This window comes from Phyllobates terribilis, unplaced genomic scaffold (genome assembly GCF_046119375.1).
Source record: "Phyllobates terribilis strain yellow unplaced genomic scaffold, ASM4611937v1 Scaffold_3__8_contigs__length_932513732, whole genome shotgun sequence".
NCBI classification, from domain to species: Eukaryota; Metazoa; Chordata; class Amphibia; order Anura; family Dendrobatidae; genus Phyllobates; species Phyllobates terribilis.
The window spans coordinates 924,415,274-924,436,091 of NW_027362763.1; the positions used below are offsets into that span (position 1 = coordinate 924,415,274).

The window sequence follows — 20,818 nt, forward strand, 5'->3', positions numbered from 1 at the left end:
CACAGCCGATACCAATTTGGAGAATGACCCAAAAGACGGATGTCTCCCAGAACAACAACAAAAAGGCGAACAACCAGCAGAAGAGGATGTATGGTTGTTAAGAGCAAACTCAGCAAGTGGCAGAAACTCAGACCACCCCTCCTGATTGTCTGCCACAAAACAACGCAAGAACTGATCAACATCCTGATTCTTCCTTTCTGTCTGGCCATTAGACTCAGGATGATATCCGGATGAAAACGACAAATGAACTCCCAGCCTGTCACAAAAAGCACGCCAAAAACGAGCCATGAACTGAGGTCCCCTGTCCAAAACAATGTCAGTAGGAACGCCATGTAGTCTGACAATTTCCTTGACAAAGGCCTTAGCGAGTGTCTTAGCGCAGGGCAGTTTGATGAAAGGAACCAAGTGACACATCTTGCTAAAACGGTCCACGACCACCCAGATGACTGTGAAACCCTCAGAGGGGGGAAGGTCAGTAATAAAGTCCATAGCCAGATGTGTCCAAGGTGCACTAGGAACCTCCAGAGGGCAAAGCAACCCCACTGCAGGAGTATGTGAAGACTTAGATCTAGCACACACCGTACATTGACGCACCCACTTAATGACTTCCTTCTGCCATCCAGGCCACCAAAAACTGCGACCCACAAGTCTCTTGGTCTCAGAAATTCCTGGATGACCTGCCAACCGAGACTCATGACACTCGACAAACAAATCTCTCCTAAAGGTCCTAGGCACAAACAACCTCCCATGGGGAGTGTTAGATGGGGCATTCTCCTGTGCTTTAAGAATCTCATCTTCCAAAACAGAGTCCAATGCAGCAATCACAACACCTTCTTGTAAAATGCTCCCCTCCTCCTCAGCACCGACCATGGGAGAAAAGCTGCGAGACAAAGCATCAGCTTTAACATTCTTGGTGCCCGGGATGTAAGTAACGGAAAAATTAAACCGCGAGAAAAAAAGTGCCCACCTAGCCTGACGGGCATTCAAGCGCTTGGCAGCATCAAGATAGATCAGATTTTTATGATCAGTGAAAACCTGAATGGGAAATTCAGCACCTTCCAAGAGATGACGCTAGTGTTCAAATGCGAGTTTAATAGCCAGTAATTCCCGATTACCAATATCGTAATTAAGTTCAGTCTCAGAAAATTTTTTTGATAAAAAAGCACAGGAATGTACTCCATCCTTGTTTTTCTGAGACAACACCGCACCGACCCGACCCCCACCGAAGAAGCATCAACCTCAACCAAAAACGGCTTAGTCACATCAGGCTGCATAAGGATGGGAGCAGAGCTGAACCTCTCCTTTAGAAACACAAAAGCTTCAATGGCCTCAGTAGTCCACTGAACCGCATTAGCACCTTTCCTGGTGAGATCGGTCAGTGGTTTGACAATAATAGAAAAATTTTTAATGAATTTTCTGTAATAATTGGCGAAACCCAAAAACCTCTGTATCGATTTCAAACCAATAGGCCTAGGCCATTCCTGCACAGCTTGAACTTTGACCAGGTCCATCTCAAAGCCCTCGCTGGAGATAATGTAGCCCAAAAAACTAATTCTCTGTACAGCGAACTCACATTACTCCAGCTTAGCAAAAAGCGAATTGTCAATTAATAACTGTAATACCTCACGTACGCTCCGCCAATGAGACTCCAGATCCGGTGAATAAATCAAAATGTCATCCAAATACACAACCACATTTTTGACGATCAAAGGTCTAAGGATGTCATTAATAAGATTCTGAAAAAATGCTGGAGCATTGGTAAGACCAAAAGGCATAACCAGATTCTCAAAATGACCCACAGGAGTGTTAAAAGCAGCCTTCCATTCATCACCCTCCTTCATGCGCAACAAATTGTATGCCCCCCGGAGATCAATTTTAGAGAACCACTTGGCCCCCACTAACTGGTTAAACAAACCAGGAATCAATGGCAGTGGGTAAGGATTGCGTACAGTAATTTTATTAATCTCACCAAAATCCAGACAAGGACGTAAACCGCCGTCCTTTTTTTTAACAAAAAAAAAATCCAACAGCAACAGGAGACTTGGAAGGCCAAATGTGACCGGCGGCCAAGCTTGTCTCTATGTATTCCTCCAAAGCCTTTCTCTCAGGAATAGTAAGATTAAATAAACGACTTTTAGGAAGAGTCGCTCCAGGGACAAATTCAATGGTACAATCATAGTCTCTATGGGGAGGCAAACTTTGTGACTCCTCCTCAGAAAAAACTCTCCAAAAATCCTGAATAGGTACAGGTAATTCCCCTTTTTCTACCGCAGCAATACGTCCGTTACAACACTTGTCATAACTAGTGTTGAGCCACCACCGTAGTGTTCGAGTTCGGTTCGGTTCGTTGAACACCCGTGTGTTCGCCGAACTGTTCGTCGAACTGTTCGTCGAACACCTTCGAACACCGTTAAAACCAATGGCAGGCAAACAAAAACACATAGAAACACATAGAAAACACCTTCAAAGGTGTCCAAAAGCTGACAAACTGCTCAGAAGACATAACTAACACATGGAAAAGTGCCAAGTACATGTAGTCATGCGAAAAGAAAAGAGGTGGAGGAGTAAAAGGAGGGGGAGACACAGATATAGGCATGTCATGCCCTTCTAAAATCCAAAAAGTGAGAAGCCGACACGGCCAGTCCGTTCCTGCATGTGCCACCTCCGTGTCGCCGGGTTTGTGCCAGAGCCGCGGTGGACCCTGACGGCCAGCCCCCCTCTCCCAATACTGGTGCCTGTCCGCTGGTGGGTCGAGCGAGCCCCCCTGTGTTGGAGTCAGCTCTAAGCTTTTTAATTTAAATTGTCTCTCTAATTTGAATGAATACACTTTAAATCCTTTTACAAGGATCTATTGGAGGGCAAGTCTCATGCCAGCAGCCGCGTAATTCCAGCTCCAGTAGCGTCCACTAAAGCTGCTGCAGTTAAAAAGCTTTTATAAGGATCGAGCTCGGCTGTCCACCGCAAGGCATCCTACCGCCAGTCCCAGCCCCTATGCCTTGGAGTGCCTCCTGATGCTCTTCACTGAGTATCCCGTGGTCCCAAAGCATTTCCTTTGAAAAAATTAAGTGTCCAAACTACAGGTGGTGTAGCTTGCTTAACAGCCGGGATAATCCGCTGACTAGCAGACACTGCTACTAGGCACAAAGTATTTCCTGGGCTAGATGCAGTTAAAAATTTGTAATTAGATACTCTCGTTGGATGCTGAGAAAACATTCTATAAAGTCTCCTGGCATGCCATATATTATTCTCTTAAAAAGCTTGGGGTAGGGATCTAGGGGACCCTTTTATAGCCAAAATCACGGCCCTGTATCGCAATACGTCACCTAGGCTGAAGATAAATGGAACTGTAGCACCCTGAGGGCTCGGTTGCTACAGAGGTATTGCACCTCACCCAGAGGTGTGATATCTCACTCTCAGGTAAGGATGGAGTGTGGATCAGGACCCGACACCTGCATGCATTACACCACATTGCCGTGGGGCAGGGCGACCAATATGCCCCTGAGATGGGTACGACAGTCCCTGTCCCTGGCTGGAGTGGGGGGAGGGAACACTGAGGAAGGGGAACCCTGTAGTGCAGGAGCAGGGAGGAAGCAGTTCCTGGGTGCATTGAGAAGGGAGTATAAAAGGTGGGCACCATCTTAGTTCAGTGCAGAGAAGTCTGAGCAGAAGTGACAGGGAGCAGGGGCTCTGCATGAGCTCTGCTCCGGAGGCGGGCCTAGTAACAGAGGCCCAGGCCTGGAAGAGGGAGAAGGAAGGAAGAGGAGCGGAGAAGGCTCCAGGAACGAGGAACGAAGGGATCCCAGGGGTGCGGACGGGCGAGTCGCCACCGCACGCCCGAATCCACCTGCGTGGAGGGGTCAGGCCAAAGGGGGAGATCGGTCCCCGAAACTAGTGGAGGCGGGAAACGACCCTCAGCTAGAAACCGGAGGCTGTGACATTTTATGTGGCGCAGCCCCTCGCTACACCCGCTAGGAAGGCACCACATAGGGTCAGGGAAACTGGCGCCAAGTTTACCAAGAGGAGGCCCGAGGCAGCCGGACAGAAGGGTTGGTAAGAAAGGCCAGACAAAGGACACACAAAGGGGGTCCTGTGAAGCGCTCCAAAGTTATCTGGGAGTTGTCTGAGACCCTCACCTGGTGAGCACAGTACGACGTGGGCAGCCATTACCTGCAGAAGTGGTCTGGATAATAAGAACTGTGAGTAAAGGCTCTGGACTGCATCACTGACTCCGTGTCATTACTGCTGCTGCCCTGCACCATCACCCCCATCCTCCGCATACACTGCCCTGAGGCTATACTCCTCCCGTGGGGAGTTATGCTACGCTCTGCTGCACCCACAACACCAGCCTCAGCGGTCTGCCCTGCAGCGGCGGTTCACTCTGACCGCAATCCACGGGTGGCGTAGTCGGACATTTAAACATCAAAACCACATAAATAGTTCCGCCACTGGTTTGACCGCCCTGAGCCACGGAACCGGGTTGCCGCCACGGAAACTACAACCACCAGCATACACCAAAAAGGGTCCAGCTCCGGGTGTCCCAAGGCCCAGGGGGCGCGTCAGAACATTTTCATCACCTTTCATAATCACCAATGGGACAAGGCAGGGATGTCCTCTGTCCCCTCTCTTATACATCCTAGTGACGGAGCACCTGCTCTCATCAATTCGCCATAACCCCAATATTAGGTGAATTGAGGTGGGAGGCACCGAGTACAAGTGCTCTCTATTTGCTGATGATGTCCTAGTATATATCACTCAATCACATATATCCATCCCTGCTGTTATGGCTGAAATAGATCACTTTGTTACATGGTCAAATTTTAAAATCAATGCAGCGAAGTCTGAGGCCCTCGATGTCTCCCTCCCCAAATCCATACAGGATTCCATCCAGTCCAACTTTCCCTTTGCCTGGCCCTCACAGGGTATCAAATAATTAGAAATTCCTATTCATAGAGACCTCTCCCGTCTATGTTGTCTTAATTTTGGGCCCTTTATTGAACAACTCCATACAGACCACGGTTGGCAAGTTAGAACTGTAAGATTCACTATGTGAACCACTGGTGTTTTGTGGAAAAGCACATGTACACTGTGTTCCAAATTATTATGCAAAAAGTGTTTAGGAGTGATAAGGGAAGAATTTGTTTGTTTGTCAGTTAATCTCATTGATGGTGATGTGTGTCAGGGCTCTTTATATCACTGTAAGCAATTGCAGACACCTGTGCTAATTAGTTTGACAGGTGTGTCCAATGAAAGGCAAGACTACTTAAGAAGGCTGTCCCACATTATTAAGCAGCCTACATTTTCTGCCAAAATGGGAAAGAAAAAGGATGTGTCGGCTGCTGAGAAGCAACAAATTGTGGAGTGTTTAGGTCAAGGCATGACTACAATCAACATTGTGCGATGATCAGGATGAAGTGTCTTGGCAATCAAGAAGTATGTAGCTGATTCACAGTACACAAGTGTGCGTGCTGATAAGGGCAAATTGAGGACTCTTTCCCACAGGTAATTACGTCAGGTTAAGAGAACAGTGGCAAAAAAGCCTTGTCATAGCAGCAGACAAGTTTTTGAAGCTACTGATGCCTCCAACGTCCCCCGAACAACAAGATGCAGGGTCCTTCAGAGGTTTGCAGCTGTGTGTACGGCATCCTGTCGACCTCCTCTATCCACTTCACACAAGCAGAAACGGCTCCAGTGGGCCAAACATTACATGAAGACTGATTTAAAAACTGTTTTGTTCACGGATGAGTGCTGTGCAATGCTCGATGGTCCAGATGGATGGAGTGGAGGATGGCTGGTTGATGGACACCCCACGCAAACACGGCTACAGCGCCAACAAGGAGGAGGTGGAGTAAAGTTTTGGGCTGGAATCATGGGGAGAGAAATTGCCGGCCCCTTTAGGATCCCTGAAGGGGTAAAGATGAACTCCATAATGTATGTGGAGTTTCTCCAACAGCACTTCCTGCCATGGTTCAAGAAGAAGAACCGTGTATTCCACAGCAAGATCATTTTTATGCATGATAATGCACCGTCTCATGCTGCACATAACACATCTGCATCTCTGGCTGATATGGGCATACAAGGGGACAAACTTATGGTGTGACCCCCATGCTCCCCTGACCTCTACCCTATTCAGAACCTCTGGAGCATCATCAAAAGGAGTGTCTATGATGGCGGGAGGCAGTTCACATCTAAGCAACAGCTCTGGGAGGGTATTCTGTCCTCATGCAAAACAATTGAAGCAGAAACCATCCAAAACCTGACAAATTCAATGGACGAGAGAGTTCAGAAGCTCCTTTCGAACAAGGGGTCCTATGTGCAAATGTAACATCATTTAGAATAAAGTTTTGAGTTGAAAACTGTTTGATTTCAGTTTCTAATAACCTGCTAATGCTTATAATTTCAAAAATGACCATTTTTTTGGTCTTTATTAAAATGAAAAGGTTGATCGAAGAGTGTGGGGGATCTAAGAGTGTGGCAACCCAGTAGTTATTAATATTAATTTTAAATCTGGTGGAGCTTAGTATAGATGGCCTAATAGAATCAGTACTGCACACTGCTACAAAGCCCAAATTATTTTCCAGCCAAGATACAGATAAACATGATTAGTAATTTTAAATCTGGTGGAGCTTAGTATAGATGGCCTATTAGAATCAGTGCTGCACACTGCTACAAAGCCCAAATTATTTTCCAGCCAAGATACAGATAAACATGATTAGTAATTTGAAAGCTTAAAACGGTTGGTGAGGTGATTTTAACCAATCATCAAGCTTTTACTCTCCCCAGGATGACACAGGGGTAGAAAAGTCTTTTCGGATCCATGATTTGTTCATCTTTATGAACGTGAGTCTGTCTACATTATAAGTGGAGAGCCGCGTGCGCTTATCTGTCAGCACACCACCAGCAGCGCTGAACACACGTTCAGACAGAACGCTGGCTGCGGGTCATGACAAGATCTCCAAGGCGTACGTGGCTAGCTCTGGCCATTTATCCAGATTGGAAGCCCAAAAAGAGCAAGGGTCCAGTGACACAGTCATGGCTTCAATGTTTACTTGGAGATACTCCTGTACCATCGTCTCTAGGCGTTGACTATGTGTCAGACTTCTTGTCTCCTGTGGCCTTGCAAAGGATGGGCTAAAAAAGTGGTGAAATGATTCCGCAAAATTGATGTTACCAGCAGATACTGTGTTTCTGTTACGGTTTGAGTGCTGAACACTCGACGGTCCCACGGTTGGCAAGTTGGAACTGTGAGATTCACTATGTGCACCACTGGTGTTTTGTGGAAAAGCACATGTAAGATTCTGCAACAGTCTCTGCTGATACTCCTGCATGCGTGCATCCTTTTCTATGGCAGGAATAATTTCTGCAAATTTACTTTTGTACCGGGGATCTAACAGTGTGGCAACCCAGTAGTCAGGATTATTTCTAATTCTCACAATTCGAGGGTCATGTTGCAGGTAGTGCAGCAAGAAGGCACTCATGTGTCTTGCGCATCCAGGAGCACCAAGTCCCTGTTGTGTTGGTGGCGAGGTAACAATCATGCTTCCTTCCTCTGTCCTCTCCCCCCAACCTCGCACAACAGAAATGTGATCAAGGTCTCCCTCATCTGATGAGTCTTCCATCAGTTGGTCCTCCACTTCTTCCTGGGCTCCTGCACCTTCCTCACTAGTTTGGCTGCTACCATGCGCCCTGGTAAAACCATCTCCCCCACCCTCACATGCCTGCCGCCTTGGTGCTGCCGACCGTCTGGACCTTGCAGATGTTAGCCCTTCCGCATACAACTCCTCCTCCTCTACTTCCTCCACCTCCTCTTGTGCCACCACCTGACTGCGAATTCTGTTTAACATGTGCTCCAGCATGTAAATCACCGGAATAGTCATGCTGATAATGGAATCGTCAGCACTAAACATCTTCGTCGCCATTTCAAAACTGTGCAGAAGGGTGCATAGGTCCCTGATCTGAGACCACTCCTCCAGCGTGATTTGCCCCACCTCTGGATCTCGTTGGCCCAGGCTATACGTCAGAACGTATTGCACCAAGGCTTGTCGGTGCTGCCACAGTCACTGCAACATGTGCAGAGTTGAATTCCACCGGGTAGGCACATCGCATTTTAGCCGGTTAAGTGGCAGGCCCAACGACTTCTGTAGAGATGTAAGTCGCTGAGCTGCGGGATGCGAACGGCGGAAGTGAGCACACAGCGACCGTGCCCTCTGGAGAAGGCCATCTAGTCCGGAATAGTGGGCTAAAAATTGCTGGACAACCAGGTTCAACACGTGAGCCATACAAGGCACGTGTGTGACATTGCCCCGGCGAAGGGCCGCACCCAGGTTTGCAGCATTGTCGCACACGGCCTTCCCTGGTTTCAGGTCCAGTAGAGACAACCATTCATGAAATTGGTTCTCCAGAGCTGACCACAACTCCTCAGCTGTGTGACTCACATTTCCCAGACATTTCAAAGTAAAAATCACCTGATGACATTGAGCCCTACTGCCAGCATAGTAAGGAGGTGTGCAGGATCCCTTCTGCACAGTTAGAAAGCTTGTGGCATGACCAGACAGGCTTTGGGTGCAGGTGGAGGACCGAGAGGAGGTTGAGGAGGCAGAAGAAGTGGAGGAACTTTGAGATAAAGAGGACTGACGCACAACTCGTGGGGACGGCAAGACTTGGACAGCAGCCCCTTGTCCTGCTGTCACCATAGTTACCCAGTGCCCAGTCACCGACATGTAACGCCACTGTCCATGCCTACTCGTCCAAGTGTCTGTGGTGAAATGCACCCTGTCACACACAGAGTTTCTCAAAGAAGCGGTGATGTTGTGTGCGACATGCTGGTGGAGCGCAGGCACACCTTTCTTTGAGAAGTAGTGCCGACTGGGCATCTGATACTGGGGCACTGCGACGGACATAAGGTCTCGAAAATCCTCTGTGTCCACCAGGTGGAAAGGCAGCATTTCTGTAGCCAAGAGCTTGCAGATGGTGAAATTCCATCTCTTAGCTTTCTCATGGCTAGGAGGAAATGGTCTTTTACTTGTCCACATCTGAGGGACCGAGGGCTGGCTATTGTGCTTAGACGGGGTTGATAAGGGTGTCCCCGGCAAACTGCCGGTCTGTGAGGAAGATGCAGGCGGACATGATAGGTTGCCTTGATCCAAAGGTGGTGCTATCGATGTCAGACAGCGCTCAACACCAGCTGGGGTTACCAACTCCAAAGAAAATGATGACCTGCCAATCACGCTGGCTGTTGCGGGTAAAGAGGTGGCAGGTCTGCGTCCCAAAACAGGTGTGACTGCTGTCCCCCCAGTCACAGAGGATGAAGAGGCCGCGGATGCACAAGATATGGCAGACGGTGGTTGGCCCGGCCGGCTAGGCCGCATTGTAGCACAGTGAGCTTCCCACTGCAACTTATGCTTCATGTCCATGTGCCGGTTCATGCATGAAGTACTCAAACTATGTATTTTTTGGCCTCTACTTAGCTTTTGCTGACAAATGTTACAGATAACAAGAGTTGGGTCATCTTTATCGATCTGAAAAAATGCCCAGGCTATGCAAGGCTTAGCACCCATGCGACCTGAAGAGCCACCACGACTTGTGGTGAGAGGCAGAGTTGTGTTTGAGGATGCAGTTGTTGATGTGCTTCCAGTACTACGTCTCTGTCCAGGAAGGCGCAACCTGACCTCGTCATCACAAGCATTCTCCTCCACCTCCTCTGCTGACCTCATCTCTTGGCTGACTGTGGGTTGACAGTAAGTGGGATCTCCAACCTCATCATCATCACCCTGTGCGTTATCACACCCGTCGTCCTCAGAGCCAACCTGTTCCTGCCCTGACAAAAAACTAAAGTTGTCGTTCCAATCAGGTATTTGAGTCTCATCATCGTCTTCCTCATTGTCTCCACAAACAGGAGTTACAGTTTGGGAATGAGGGTCTACATTATGGTCAGAACCTTCAGCGTCTGGTCCTGGATCCGACTCATAAAGATTATGGGCATCAGTGCAGATCATTTCCTCATCTGGATTCACAGAAGCGCTGGAGCCGACCTCTGATTCCCAGGCTATAGTATGAGTAAACAGCTCTGCAGACTCAACCATCTGTTCTACCTCATACTCAGACAGGCAGCTGGAGATTTGGGAGCTGTGAGGAAGCAAGTGCGATTGGGGTGACACCTTTGAGGACTGGAGTATTTGTGATGTTGAAGTTGATGTGGAGGAGAGCCCACTTAAAGGAGCACTTGATATCCGTTGAAGCACCTGCTGTTTTTGTGCCTCATCTGGAATTTGTAGCGATTGGCGTGGCCGTAAGAAAGGGATCTTATCACATTGTCCGCTAAAAGAAGTAGACATTTTAGTTTGGCTGGAAGATGGTCTTTCTTCTGCAGATGTTACTGTTGCTTTAATACCTACCCCACGGACACAACCTTTTTTCCCCTTCCCAACACGCCTATTCCCCTTTCCACCAGCAGCAGGCCTTTTTCCACTCATTTTGGTGGTTAACTAATTCACAACTCTGGAGTTGTTTGCACAAAAAAAACAATGGATGGGAACCGAGCAGAGCTGAGTGGCCAAACTGTGGTATTAGGCCAAAACTATTGGCTGGGTTAGATGCAGAAAAAAATTATATTCAATTTGCAACCTGATGGAGGTCAGTATAGATGGACTAATAGACCAAGTCCCACACACTGCTAGAAGCCCAAATATTTTTTCAGAGCTAGATGCAGAAAAAAATTATTTTTAATTTGCAACCTGATGGAGGTCAGTATAGATGGACTAATAGACCAAGTTCCACACACTGCTAGAAGCCCAAATATTTTTTCAGAGCTAAATGCAGAAAAAAATTATATTCAATTTGCAACCTGATGGAGGTCAGTATAGATGGACTAATAGACCAAGTCCCACACACTGCTAGAAGCCCAAATATCTTTTCAGAGCTAGATGCAGAAAAAAATTATATTCAATTTGCAACCGAATGGAGGTCAGTATAGATGGACTAATAGAACAAGTCCCACACACTGTTAGAAGCCCAAATATTTTTTCAGAGCTAGATGCTGAAAAAAATTATATTCAATTTGCAACCTGATGGAGGTCAGTATAGATGGACTAATAGAACAAGTCGCACACACTGCTAGAAGCCCAAATATTTTTTCAGAGCTAGATGCAGAAAAAAATTATTTTTAATTTGCAACCTGATGGGGTCAGTATAGATGGACTAATAGACCAAGTCCCACACACTGCTAGAAGCCCAAATATTTTTTCAGAGCTAGATGCAGAAAAAATTAATTTTAATTTGCAACCCGATGGAGGTCAGTATAGATGGACTAATAGACCAAGTTCCACACACTGCTAGAAGCCCAAATATTTTTTCAGAGATAGATGCAGAAAAAAATTATATTCAATTTGCAACCTGATGGAGGTCAGTATAGATGGACTAATAGAACAAGTCCCACACACTGCTAGAAGCCCAAATATTTTTTCAGAGCCTGATGCAGAAAAAAATTATATTCAATTTGCAACCTGATGGAGTTCAGTATGGATGGACTAATAGAACAAGTCGCACACACTGCTAGAAGCCCAAATATTTTTTCAGAGCTAGATGCAGAAAAAAATTTATATTCAATTTGCAACCTCGTGGAGGTCACTATAGATGGACTAATAGAATGATGCTATGCCCAAAAGGTTTTACTTCACTAGGTGCAGTAAAAAAATTGGTATTCTATACACAGGTGGTGTAGCTTGCAACACAGATAGGCTACTCCACTGACTAACACACTCTGCAATAGGCCAAAAAGGATTAGCTTTACTAGATTTAGCCAAATGCTGTGAAAAAAACTTGCACAGCACTGGCACAGACCTGCCTGGCAAAAACTGATAGGAACTGATGTAACTTAGTCCTGAAAAGGACTGCAATTACAATTAGTCTTTACTCCCAACCTATCTATTTAAGAGCACAGACCTGCCTGATAAAAGTCATAGGAAATGCTGTAACCTAGTCCTTAAAAGGACTGCAATCACAACTATTCCCTACTCCAAAGCTATCTGTAGATTTGTGCGAAAATTGGCTTGAAATTAACAAGGTATAGCGCACACAGCAACAGCGGTGCCGTCTAACACGCAGCTGCAGCAGTGAGAAAATGGTGGCGACGGGGAAAATGGCTGGGTCTTATAGGGCAAGGACATGCGACATACACTGCCAATGACACATGCCCTTGCTTGTGTGAAAAAAAGCACTTCGCTCCGTGTGTGCGCTCCTGATAGGCTGACAGATTGCACCTCCCCACTGTAAATGCGGGAAAGAGAAAAAAAAATGGAGATCTTCATTATTCCTGCAGAGGTCCATCCCCTGCCCCTCCCCCCGCTCCGCTGTACACTCAAACTGCGTATTAACATTAATTTTCATCATTACTGAGAAAAAATCCAGTTATGATTTTGGTGCACGAACAGTTATCGAACATAACCTCGAACAGCCGAATTTTTTTCAAATCGTTCGTGTTCGCCGAACGGCTCGAACACCCCCCAAAACAGCTCGAATTTGAGATTGGCGAACAGTTCGAGTCGAACATCGCTCATCTCTAGTCATAACACTTAGGGCTCCAGGACTTAATTTCATTGGTAGACCAATCCAGTACAGGATTGTGCAATTTTAACCAGGGCAATCCCAAAACTACTGGAGAAGGCAAATTATTTAATACTACCAAATCCAAATTCTCTTGGTGAACACCATTAATAGTGATGGGAAATTCACAGACCTTGTGAGTAACACTCTTCAAGGGAGAGCCATCGACAGAAACTACAGCAATAGGGGATGACAAAGGTTTGGGTTTTAATTTACGTTTTTCCAAGAATCCCCCATCAATCACATTCAGAGTAGAACCACAATCCACAAATACCCGAAATTCAATTAATTCTTCCTGAGCAGCAGTAGTAGCAGAAAGAAATACACCCTTAGTATTTAAACAGGCTATACGGGCGTAACTGACCTTTTTTTTTCCCTTTGTTCATACGAAGCACACAGTTCTTAATAAAATGGTCAGATTTCCCGCAATAAAAGCACAAACCTTCAGAAGACCTGCGGTCTTTTTCCTGAGAGCGGGGTGCCATCGCCCCAATCTCCGTCGGCTCTCTAATGTCAGTACAGACCCTCTCAAGACTCGGAGCTGACATGGCAGAGGATTTACTCTCATTAACCCTTGCACGCAGTCTCCTGTCCACCCGTATAGCTAATTGCATTGCCTTCTGCAAGGTTCCAGGTGTGGGATAAGCAATCAGCAAATCCTTAACCCTTTCACCTAGCCCCGCAAGAAACAAACTTTTCAAAGCTGAATCGTTCCACCCCACCTGGGCAGACCACCGACGGAAGTGAGAACAATGATTTTCCACATTACCTGATCCCTGCCTCAAACGTCTCAATTCAGTCTAAGCTGATGAGACACGATCAGGATCATCATACAACAAACCCAAAGCAGAAAAAAAACTATCCACTGATCTAAAGCATGGATCACTAGGTTGGAGAGAAAAGGCCCATCCCTGAGGTTCTTTGCGCAAAAGTGACATTATGAACCCTATGCGCTGTGATTCATCACCAGAGGATCTGGGTCTCAAACGAAAATACAACAAACAAGCATTTTTAAAGGAAAAAAATTCTTGTTGATCACCAAAAAATAAATCAGGCAAACGTACCTTTGGCTCCACAAAATGTGCTCCAGAACAGCTACTCACGTGTTGTTGGAGCTCGGCCACCTCCAGAGAGAGTCCCTGCAGGCGTTGAGCCAAATCCTGAATCGACACCATGATGGAAACTGGAAGTCTTTCCTTAGAGATATTTTTGGGCTGGACTTACTGTTATGATCTGCTACAAGCACTAAGGAAAGAAAGGAGATCTATCCCTACAATAGAACTAAGCTAGATCCCTACGATGTAACGGGGAACCTGATCCTGCGATCAGACCCGCTAAAGTCCTCGGCTAGTCTATACGAAGACCTATAGATGCAAGGGAGGGATCCCTACAAGAACTAGGGACTGGGATAAAGTTGGACACCTCCTAGCAGAAATTGTAGCAGTAAAAGACAAACACACAACATAGAACATAAAGGTCCGAAGACCTAGCAAAACTGACTGAGAAAGGTAACTAAGCACCAAGCTAGCTTAAGAGTAGAAATTACAATGAAGTCCAGCAAGGCCAGGAGGGCGGAGCAGGACTAAATAGGCAAAAAAGGTCATGTGACCAGCAAGATAGAAAAAACCTAACAGGAGAGTTCTAACACATGCCATACCCTGTGGACAGAGCTTGATTTGAGCCAATTTCATCCTACAACAGGACAATGACCCAAAGCACACCTCCAAATTATGCATGAACTATTTAGGGAAGAAGCTGGTAGCTGGTATTCTATCTGTAATGGAGTGGCCAGCGCAGTCACCAGATCTCAACCCCATTGAGCTGTTGTGGGAGCAGCTTGACCGCATGGTACGCAAAAAGTGCCCATCAAGCCAATCCAACTTGTGGGAGGGGCTTCAGGAAGTATGGGGTGAAATTTCTCAAGATTACCTCAGCAAATTAACAGCTAGAATGCCAAAGGTCTGCAATGCTGTAATTGCTGCAAAGGGAGCATTCTTTGACGAAAGCAAAGTTTGAAGGAGAAAATTATTCTTTCCAATAAAAATCATTATTTCTAACCTTTTCAATGTCTAGACTATATTTTCTAATCATTTTGCAACTCATTTGATAAATAAAAGTATGAGTTTTCATCGAAAACACAAAATTGTCTGGGTGACCCCAAACTTTTGAACGGTAGTGTAGGCCCCTCAAAGTCCACTCTCCCAGTGGGTCATGGCAACCTCACGGGCTCTTCCAGTGAGTCATGGCAACCACAAACAGTAAAATCTGCACTAAATTATGGCGCTCCATCCCTTCTGAGCTTTGCAATGTGCCTCAAAAATGGATCCCAATTACACGTAGGGTATTGACGCACTCAGGTGAAATTGCACAACTAACTGAGAGGTCCATTTTTTCCTATTAGGCTTTATAAAAATTTGGGGCTAAAACAACATGTTAGCAGTAAAAACATAATTCTTCTTTCTTCACTGACCACCGACATTTGCAATAGTTCTAAGCTTGGTTATGTAAAAAGTACATAGACCCAATCAATTCTGCAATATTACAGTTAGATACATATATAACACCAAACCCTAAGTATGTTAGTAAGATGTAGAACATAGATGCCTTTAAGAAATTTTTACCTTGAAGTTGTCTTCCTCTATACATATCTTTTGTTTTGCCTGGATGGGCTCTTGCTCCATTATCACACTTTGGTTGTTCATATCTAGAATAGCAAAAATAATTATCTTTGGCTTTCTTCATTAATATTACATCATTACTCTTGACTTCTTTTAAATATGAATTTCTGAATGATCTCCCACACCCCCCCGAAAAATATTTTTTATTGCTAATTTGTGACAGCTAAACAGAGTCTTAGATTTATTTAGTGACAAGAATCCTAGACCCACAAGTACTTTAAAGTGCCCCATTGCCAGCCCACTTCTTCCAATTGTATCCATCACTCCTTTGATTTTTGTCGTCAGTGACACCTTCCATTCTACATCTGCTGTATCGCTGTCACCAACTTTGTAAAGTAATCAACCGTGATTACAGCCCAGCTTCTGATACTGTTTATTTTTACTAGTGATGCTTAGTTACTCTTTTCCCCATTTTCAAAGAGAAAAATACCAGTCAAAAGGTTTGGACACGCCTGTTCATGCAATAGTTTTCCTTATGTTTATTGGGGTATGCACATTGTAAATTTAGATTCAACATGGCAAAACCATAAAAAAAGTTTCCTTTGGGGTAAAAAAGCCCCTTAACAGCAGCAGTCGGCTATGATAAATGCACCTTAAAGAGAACTTGTCAGCACAATTTTGTAATGTAAAGTAAAGCCATGGCTGTAGTTGAGCTGTAATACTGATTATATTGATACCTTTGGTGAAGAAATCTGCTTTGTGGTTTTTCTGTAATCAGAGTTTGACGTTTTCTGGTAATGAGATTTGGGTGCAAAGGGGCCGGACTGTGCAATGTGTCAGTGACCTGCCTCCTGTTTGAAATTTCGCGCCAGCATTGGCTTGGGAGGCAAGTGAGAAGATTGGTTTTCCGCCTGGTCCTCAATAAAATGGCACCAGTGGCGGCGCATGCATATGTCTCTTAAAGACATCATTAAGCCGAGATCTCAATCTGTGCATGCGCTGCCCAAGGCAATAACGGCAGCGGCACAAATTTTCAAACAGGAGGCAGTTGATTGATAAAGCAATGGCCTAACATTCAAACACCAGAGGCAGGTGGAGGGGCCTGGGTAGGAGGAGAAGACCAGCCCCTGTGCACTGGGTACTAAAATCTAATTACCAGAAAACTTCAAATGCTGATTAAAGAACAACAAAGCAGATTTCCAAAGGTATCAATTTAATCTGTAAAACAGCGCTATTACAGCCAAATATTTACTTTCACTTGCAAAATCGTGATGACAGGTTCTCTTTAACCCCTTTCTGACCTTAGGCGTATCCATACTAAAATAAGAGAAAGAATCCGCACTCCAGGGAGTCCAAGTGCCTAAAAGGACAATCCAAAGTCCACAATAAATGAATAAATAAAACTTTGGCACTGTGCAGTAATTAAACTTAAGTAATTTTATTGTGCCGGCCTGTGAGACAGATTCATGTGCTGACGTTTCGACCTACACTAGGCCTTTGTCAAAGCAATCTATACAGGATTACAAAAAGAAATACATCATACGTAAATTAAATAAATGGAGTCATCCAACAACTATTTGTCTTATAGCCAGGCATATAAAATATGGTACATTATATCAGGATAACATAAAATATGAAACAAAACTTTGGTGGTAAAAATGTAATTATTCTTTCTTCATCGACCAATGGTGTACAATTCTGAGAGCCACATGTGGTGTCAACATGCTCACTGCACCCCTAGTTAAATTCATTGAGGGGTCTAGTTTCCAAAATGGGGTCACTTGTGGAGCTTTTCCACTGTTTAGGCACATTAGGGGTTCTCCAAATGCAACATGACACTAGCAGACCATTCCATCAAAGTCTGCGTTCCAAACCGCCACTCCTTTTCGGAGCTCTGCCGTGCGCCCACACAGTAGTTTACAACCACATATGGGGTATCTGCATACTCAGGAGAAATTGCTCAACAACTTTTGGGTTCTATTTTCACTAGTTACCCTTGTGAAAATAAAAAAAAATGGTGCTAAAAGAACATTTTTGAGCAAAGAAATGACATTTTTATTTTAACGGTTCAATGTTACAAACTTCTGTCAAGCACCTGGGGGTTCAAGGTAATCACCACATATCTAGATAAATTCCTTGAGAGGTCTAGTTTCCAAAATGGTGTCACTTGTGGGAGGTTTCCACTGTTTAGGCACGTCAGGGGCTCTCCAAACGCAACATGGCATCCACTAATTATTCCAGCAAATTTTGCATTCAAAGTCAAATGGTGCTCCTTTCCTTCCGAGCCCTGCTGTGCACCCAAATAGTAGTTTTCCACCACATATTGGGTATCAAATAAGTCAGGATAAATTGCACAACAAATTGTATGGTGAAATTTCTCCTGTTTCCCTTAGAAAAAATGCAAAATTTGGGGCTGAAAAACATTTTTAGGGGAAATATGTGAAATTTTTTATTTTCATGGCTCAATGTTATAAATTTCTGTGAAGTAACTGGGGATTCAAGGTGCTCACCACACATCTAGATAAGTTCCATGAGGGGTCTATTTTCCAAAATAGTGTTACTTATGGGGGGTTTCCACTGTTTAGACACATCAGGGGCTCTCCAAACTCAACATGGTGTCTGCTAATTATTCCAGCAAATTTTGCATTCAAAGAGTCAAATGGTGCTCCTTCCCTACCAAGCCTTGCTGTGCGTCCAAATAGTAGTTTTCCTCCACATATTGGGTATCAGCGTACTCAGGAGAAATAGCAGATTGGGTAGTGCAATTTCTCCTTTAACCCTTATGCAACATTTTTGTGGGAAATAAGTGAAATTTTTATTTTCATTTCAGATAAGTTCCTTGAGGGGTCTAGTTTCCAAAATGGTATCACTTGTGGGGGGGGTTCACTGATTAGGCACATCAGGGGCTCTCCAAACGCAACATGGCTTCCGCTATTTATTCCATTCAATTTTGCATTCAAAAAAGTCAAATGGCGTTCCTTCCCTTCCGAGCCCTGCAGTGCACCCAAACAGTGATTTTCCCCCACATATGGGGTAGCAGCATATGCAGGAGAAATTGCACAACAGATTTTGCAGTCAATTTTTTTCATGGTACCCTTGCAAAAATAAAAAAATTTGGGTCTAAAGTAAAATTTTTGTAAAAAAAAGTTAAATGTTAATTTTTTTCTTCCACGTTCCAAAAATTCCTGTACAGCACCTGAAGGATTAATAAACTTCTTCAATGTGATTTTGAGCACCTTGTGGGGTGCAGTTTTTAGAATGATGTATGTCACTTTTGAGTATTTTCTGTCATATAGGCCCCTCAAAGTGACTTCAAATATGATGTGGTCCCTAAAAAAGTGGTTTTGTAAATTTTGTTGGAAAAATGAGAAATCGCTGGTCAACTTTTAACCCTTACAACTTCCTAACAAAAAAATTTGGTTCAAACATCAGGGTGATGTAAAGTAAACATTTGGGAAATGTTATTTATTAACTATTTTGTGTTTCATATCTCTCTAATTTAAGGACATAAGAATTCAAAGTTTGAAAATTGCTACATTTTCTAAATTTCTGCCAAATTTCTGTTTTTTACAAATAAACGCAAGTCATATCAAAGAAATTGTACCACTTTCATGAAGTACAATATGTCATGAAAGAATAGTCTCAGAATTAGTGGGATCTGTTGAAGTGTTCCAGAGCTATTACCTCATAAAGTGACACTGGTCAGAATTATAAAAATTGGCCTGGTCATTAAGGTGCAAACAGCCTTGGGGGTAAAGGGGTTAAAGATGTACTACCAATGAAATGTAGTATTACATGTCAGCCACTGTAATAGAGGAACTGCTCATACCAGGTGGCTGTGAATTTTATGCAATGGCGTTAAGCTGCCTATACAAGAGAAATAGCTGTCGGATTATCACTTGCTCAACAACCATCTCTCCAATGGCACCCTATACTGGAACACTCAGCTTAGCTGAGCACACTTATTCTTTATGGGTTGAGTGGAGCAAAATCCTGCTAAACTCTTCTGAAATCAGTTATCTCCTGGAGAATAAAAGTATTGTGGCTGGGTTCACACAAGCGTATTATACGGTCCATGTACAAACTGCTATGCCCGATTTGACAGCAGGACTCCTGACTTGAACTTCCAGCCTCATATGTGTAAATGAAGCTGTAAGATCGAGTTGGGAGACCCATGGTCAGCCTTGGCATTGCTGTCTATATACAGTACAGACCAAAAGTTTGGACACACCTTCTCATTTAAAGATTTTTCTGTATTTTCATGACTTTGAAAATTGTACATTCACACTGAAGGCATCAAAACTATGAATTAACACATGTGGAATTATATACTTAACAAAAAAGTGTGAAACAAATGAAAATATGTCTTATATTCTAGGTTCTTTAAAGTAGCCACCTTTTGCTTTGATGACTGCTTTGCACACTCTTGGCATTCTCTTGATGAGCTTCAAGAGATAGTCACCGGAAATGGTCTTCCAACAATCTTGAAGGAGTTCCCAGAGATGCTTAGCACTTGTTGGCCCTGTTACCTTCACTCTGCGGTCCAGCTCACCCCAAACCATTTCAATTGGGTTCAGGTCTGGTGACTGTGGAGGCCAGGTCATCTGGCGTAGCACCCCATCACTCTCCTTCTTGGTCAAATAGCCCTTACACAGCCTGGAGGTGTGTTTGAGGTCATTGTCCTGTTGAAAAATAAATGATGGCCAACTAAACGCAAACCGGATGGAATAGCATGCCGCTGCAAGATGCTGTGGTAGCCATGCTGGTTCAGTATGCCTTCAATTTTGAATAAATCCCCAACAGTGTCACCAGCAAAGCACCCCCACACCATCACACCTCCTCCACCATGCCTCAGGGTGGGAACCAGGCATGTAGAGTCCATCCGTTCACCTTTTCTGCGTCGCACAAAGACACGGTGGTTGGAATCAAAGATCTCAAATTTGGACTCATCAGACCAAAGCACAGATTTCCACTGGTCTAATGTCCATTCCTTGTGTTATTTAGCCCAAACAAGTCTCTTCTGCTTGTTGCCTGTCCTTAGCAGTGGTTTCCCAACAGCTATTTTACCATGAAGACCTGCTGCACAAAGTCTCCTCTTAACAGTTGTTGTAGACATGTGTCTGCTGCTAGAACTCTGTGTAGCATTGACCTGGTCTCTAATCTGATTTGCTGTTAACCTGCGATTTCTGAGGCTGGTGACTCGGATAAACTTATCCTCAGAAGCAGAGGTGACTCGTGGTCTTCCTTTCCTGGGGTGGTCCTCATGTGAGTCAGTTTCTTTGTAGCGCTTGATGGTTTTTGCAACTGCACTTGGGGACAATTTCAAAGTTTGCCCAATTTTTCGGACCGACTGACCCTCATTTCTTAAAGTAATGATGGCTACTCATTTTTCTTTACTTAGCTGCTTTTTTCTTGCCATAATACAAATTCTAACAGTCTATTCCGTAGGACTATCAGCTGTGTATCCACCTGACTTCTGCACAACACAACTGATGGTCCCAACCCCATTTATAAGGCAAGAAGTCCCACTTATTAAACCTGACAGGGCACACCTGTGAAGTGAAAACCAGTTCCGGTGACTATCTCTTGAAGCTCATCAAGAG

At 44.5% G+C, this 20,818-nt stretch overlaps 1 protein-coding gene across 1 annotated transcript in view; it reads right to left on the reverse strand.

The window, feature by feature from the left end:
* The window catches only part of SMOC2 (SPARC related modular calcium binding 2), a 748,277-nt gene that overhangs the window by 260,421 nt on the left and 467,038 nt on the right, over positions 1-20,818 (reverse strand). Inside the window, exon 9 of the mRNA XM_073672815.1 lies at positions 15,219-15,301. Coding sequence (XP_073528916.1) covers positions 15,219-15,301 — 83 coding nt within the window. The remainder of the gene's footprint in view (positions 1-15,218; positions 15,302-20,818) is intronic.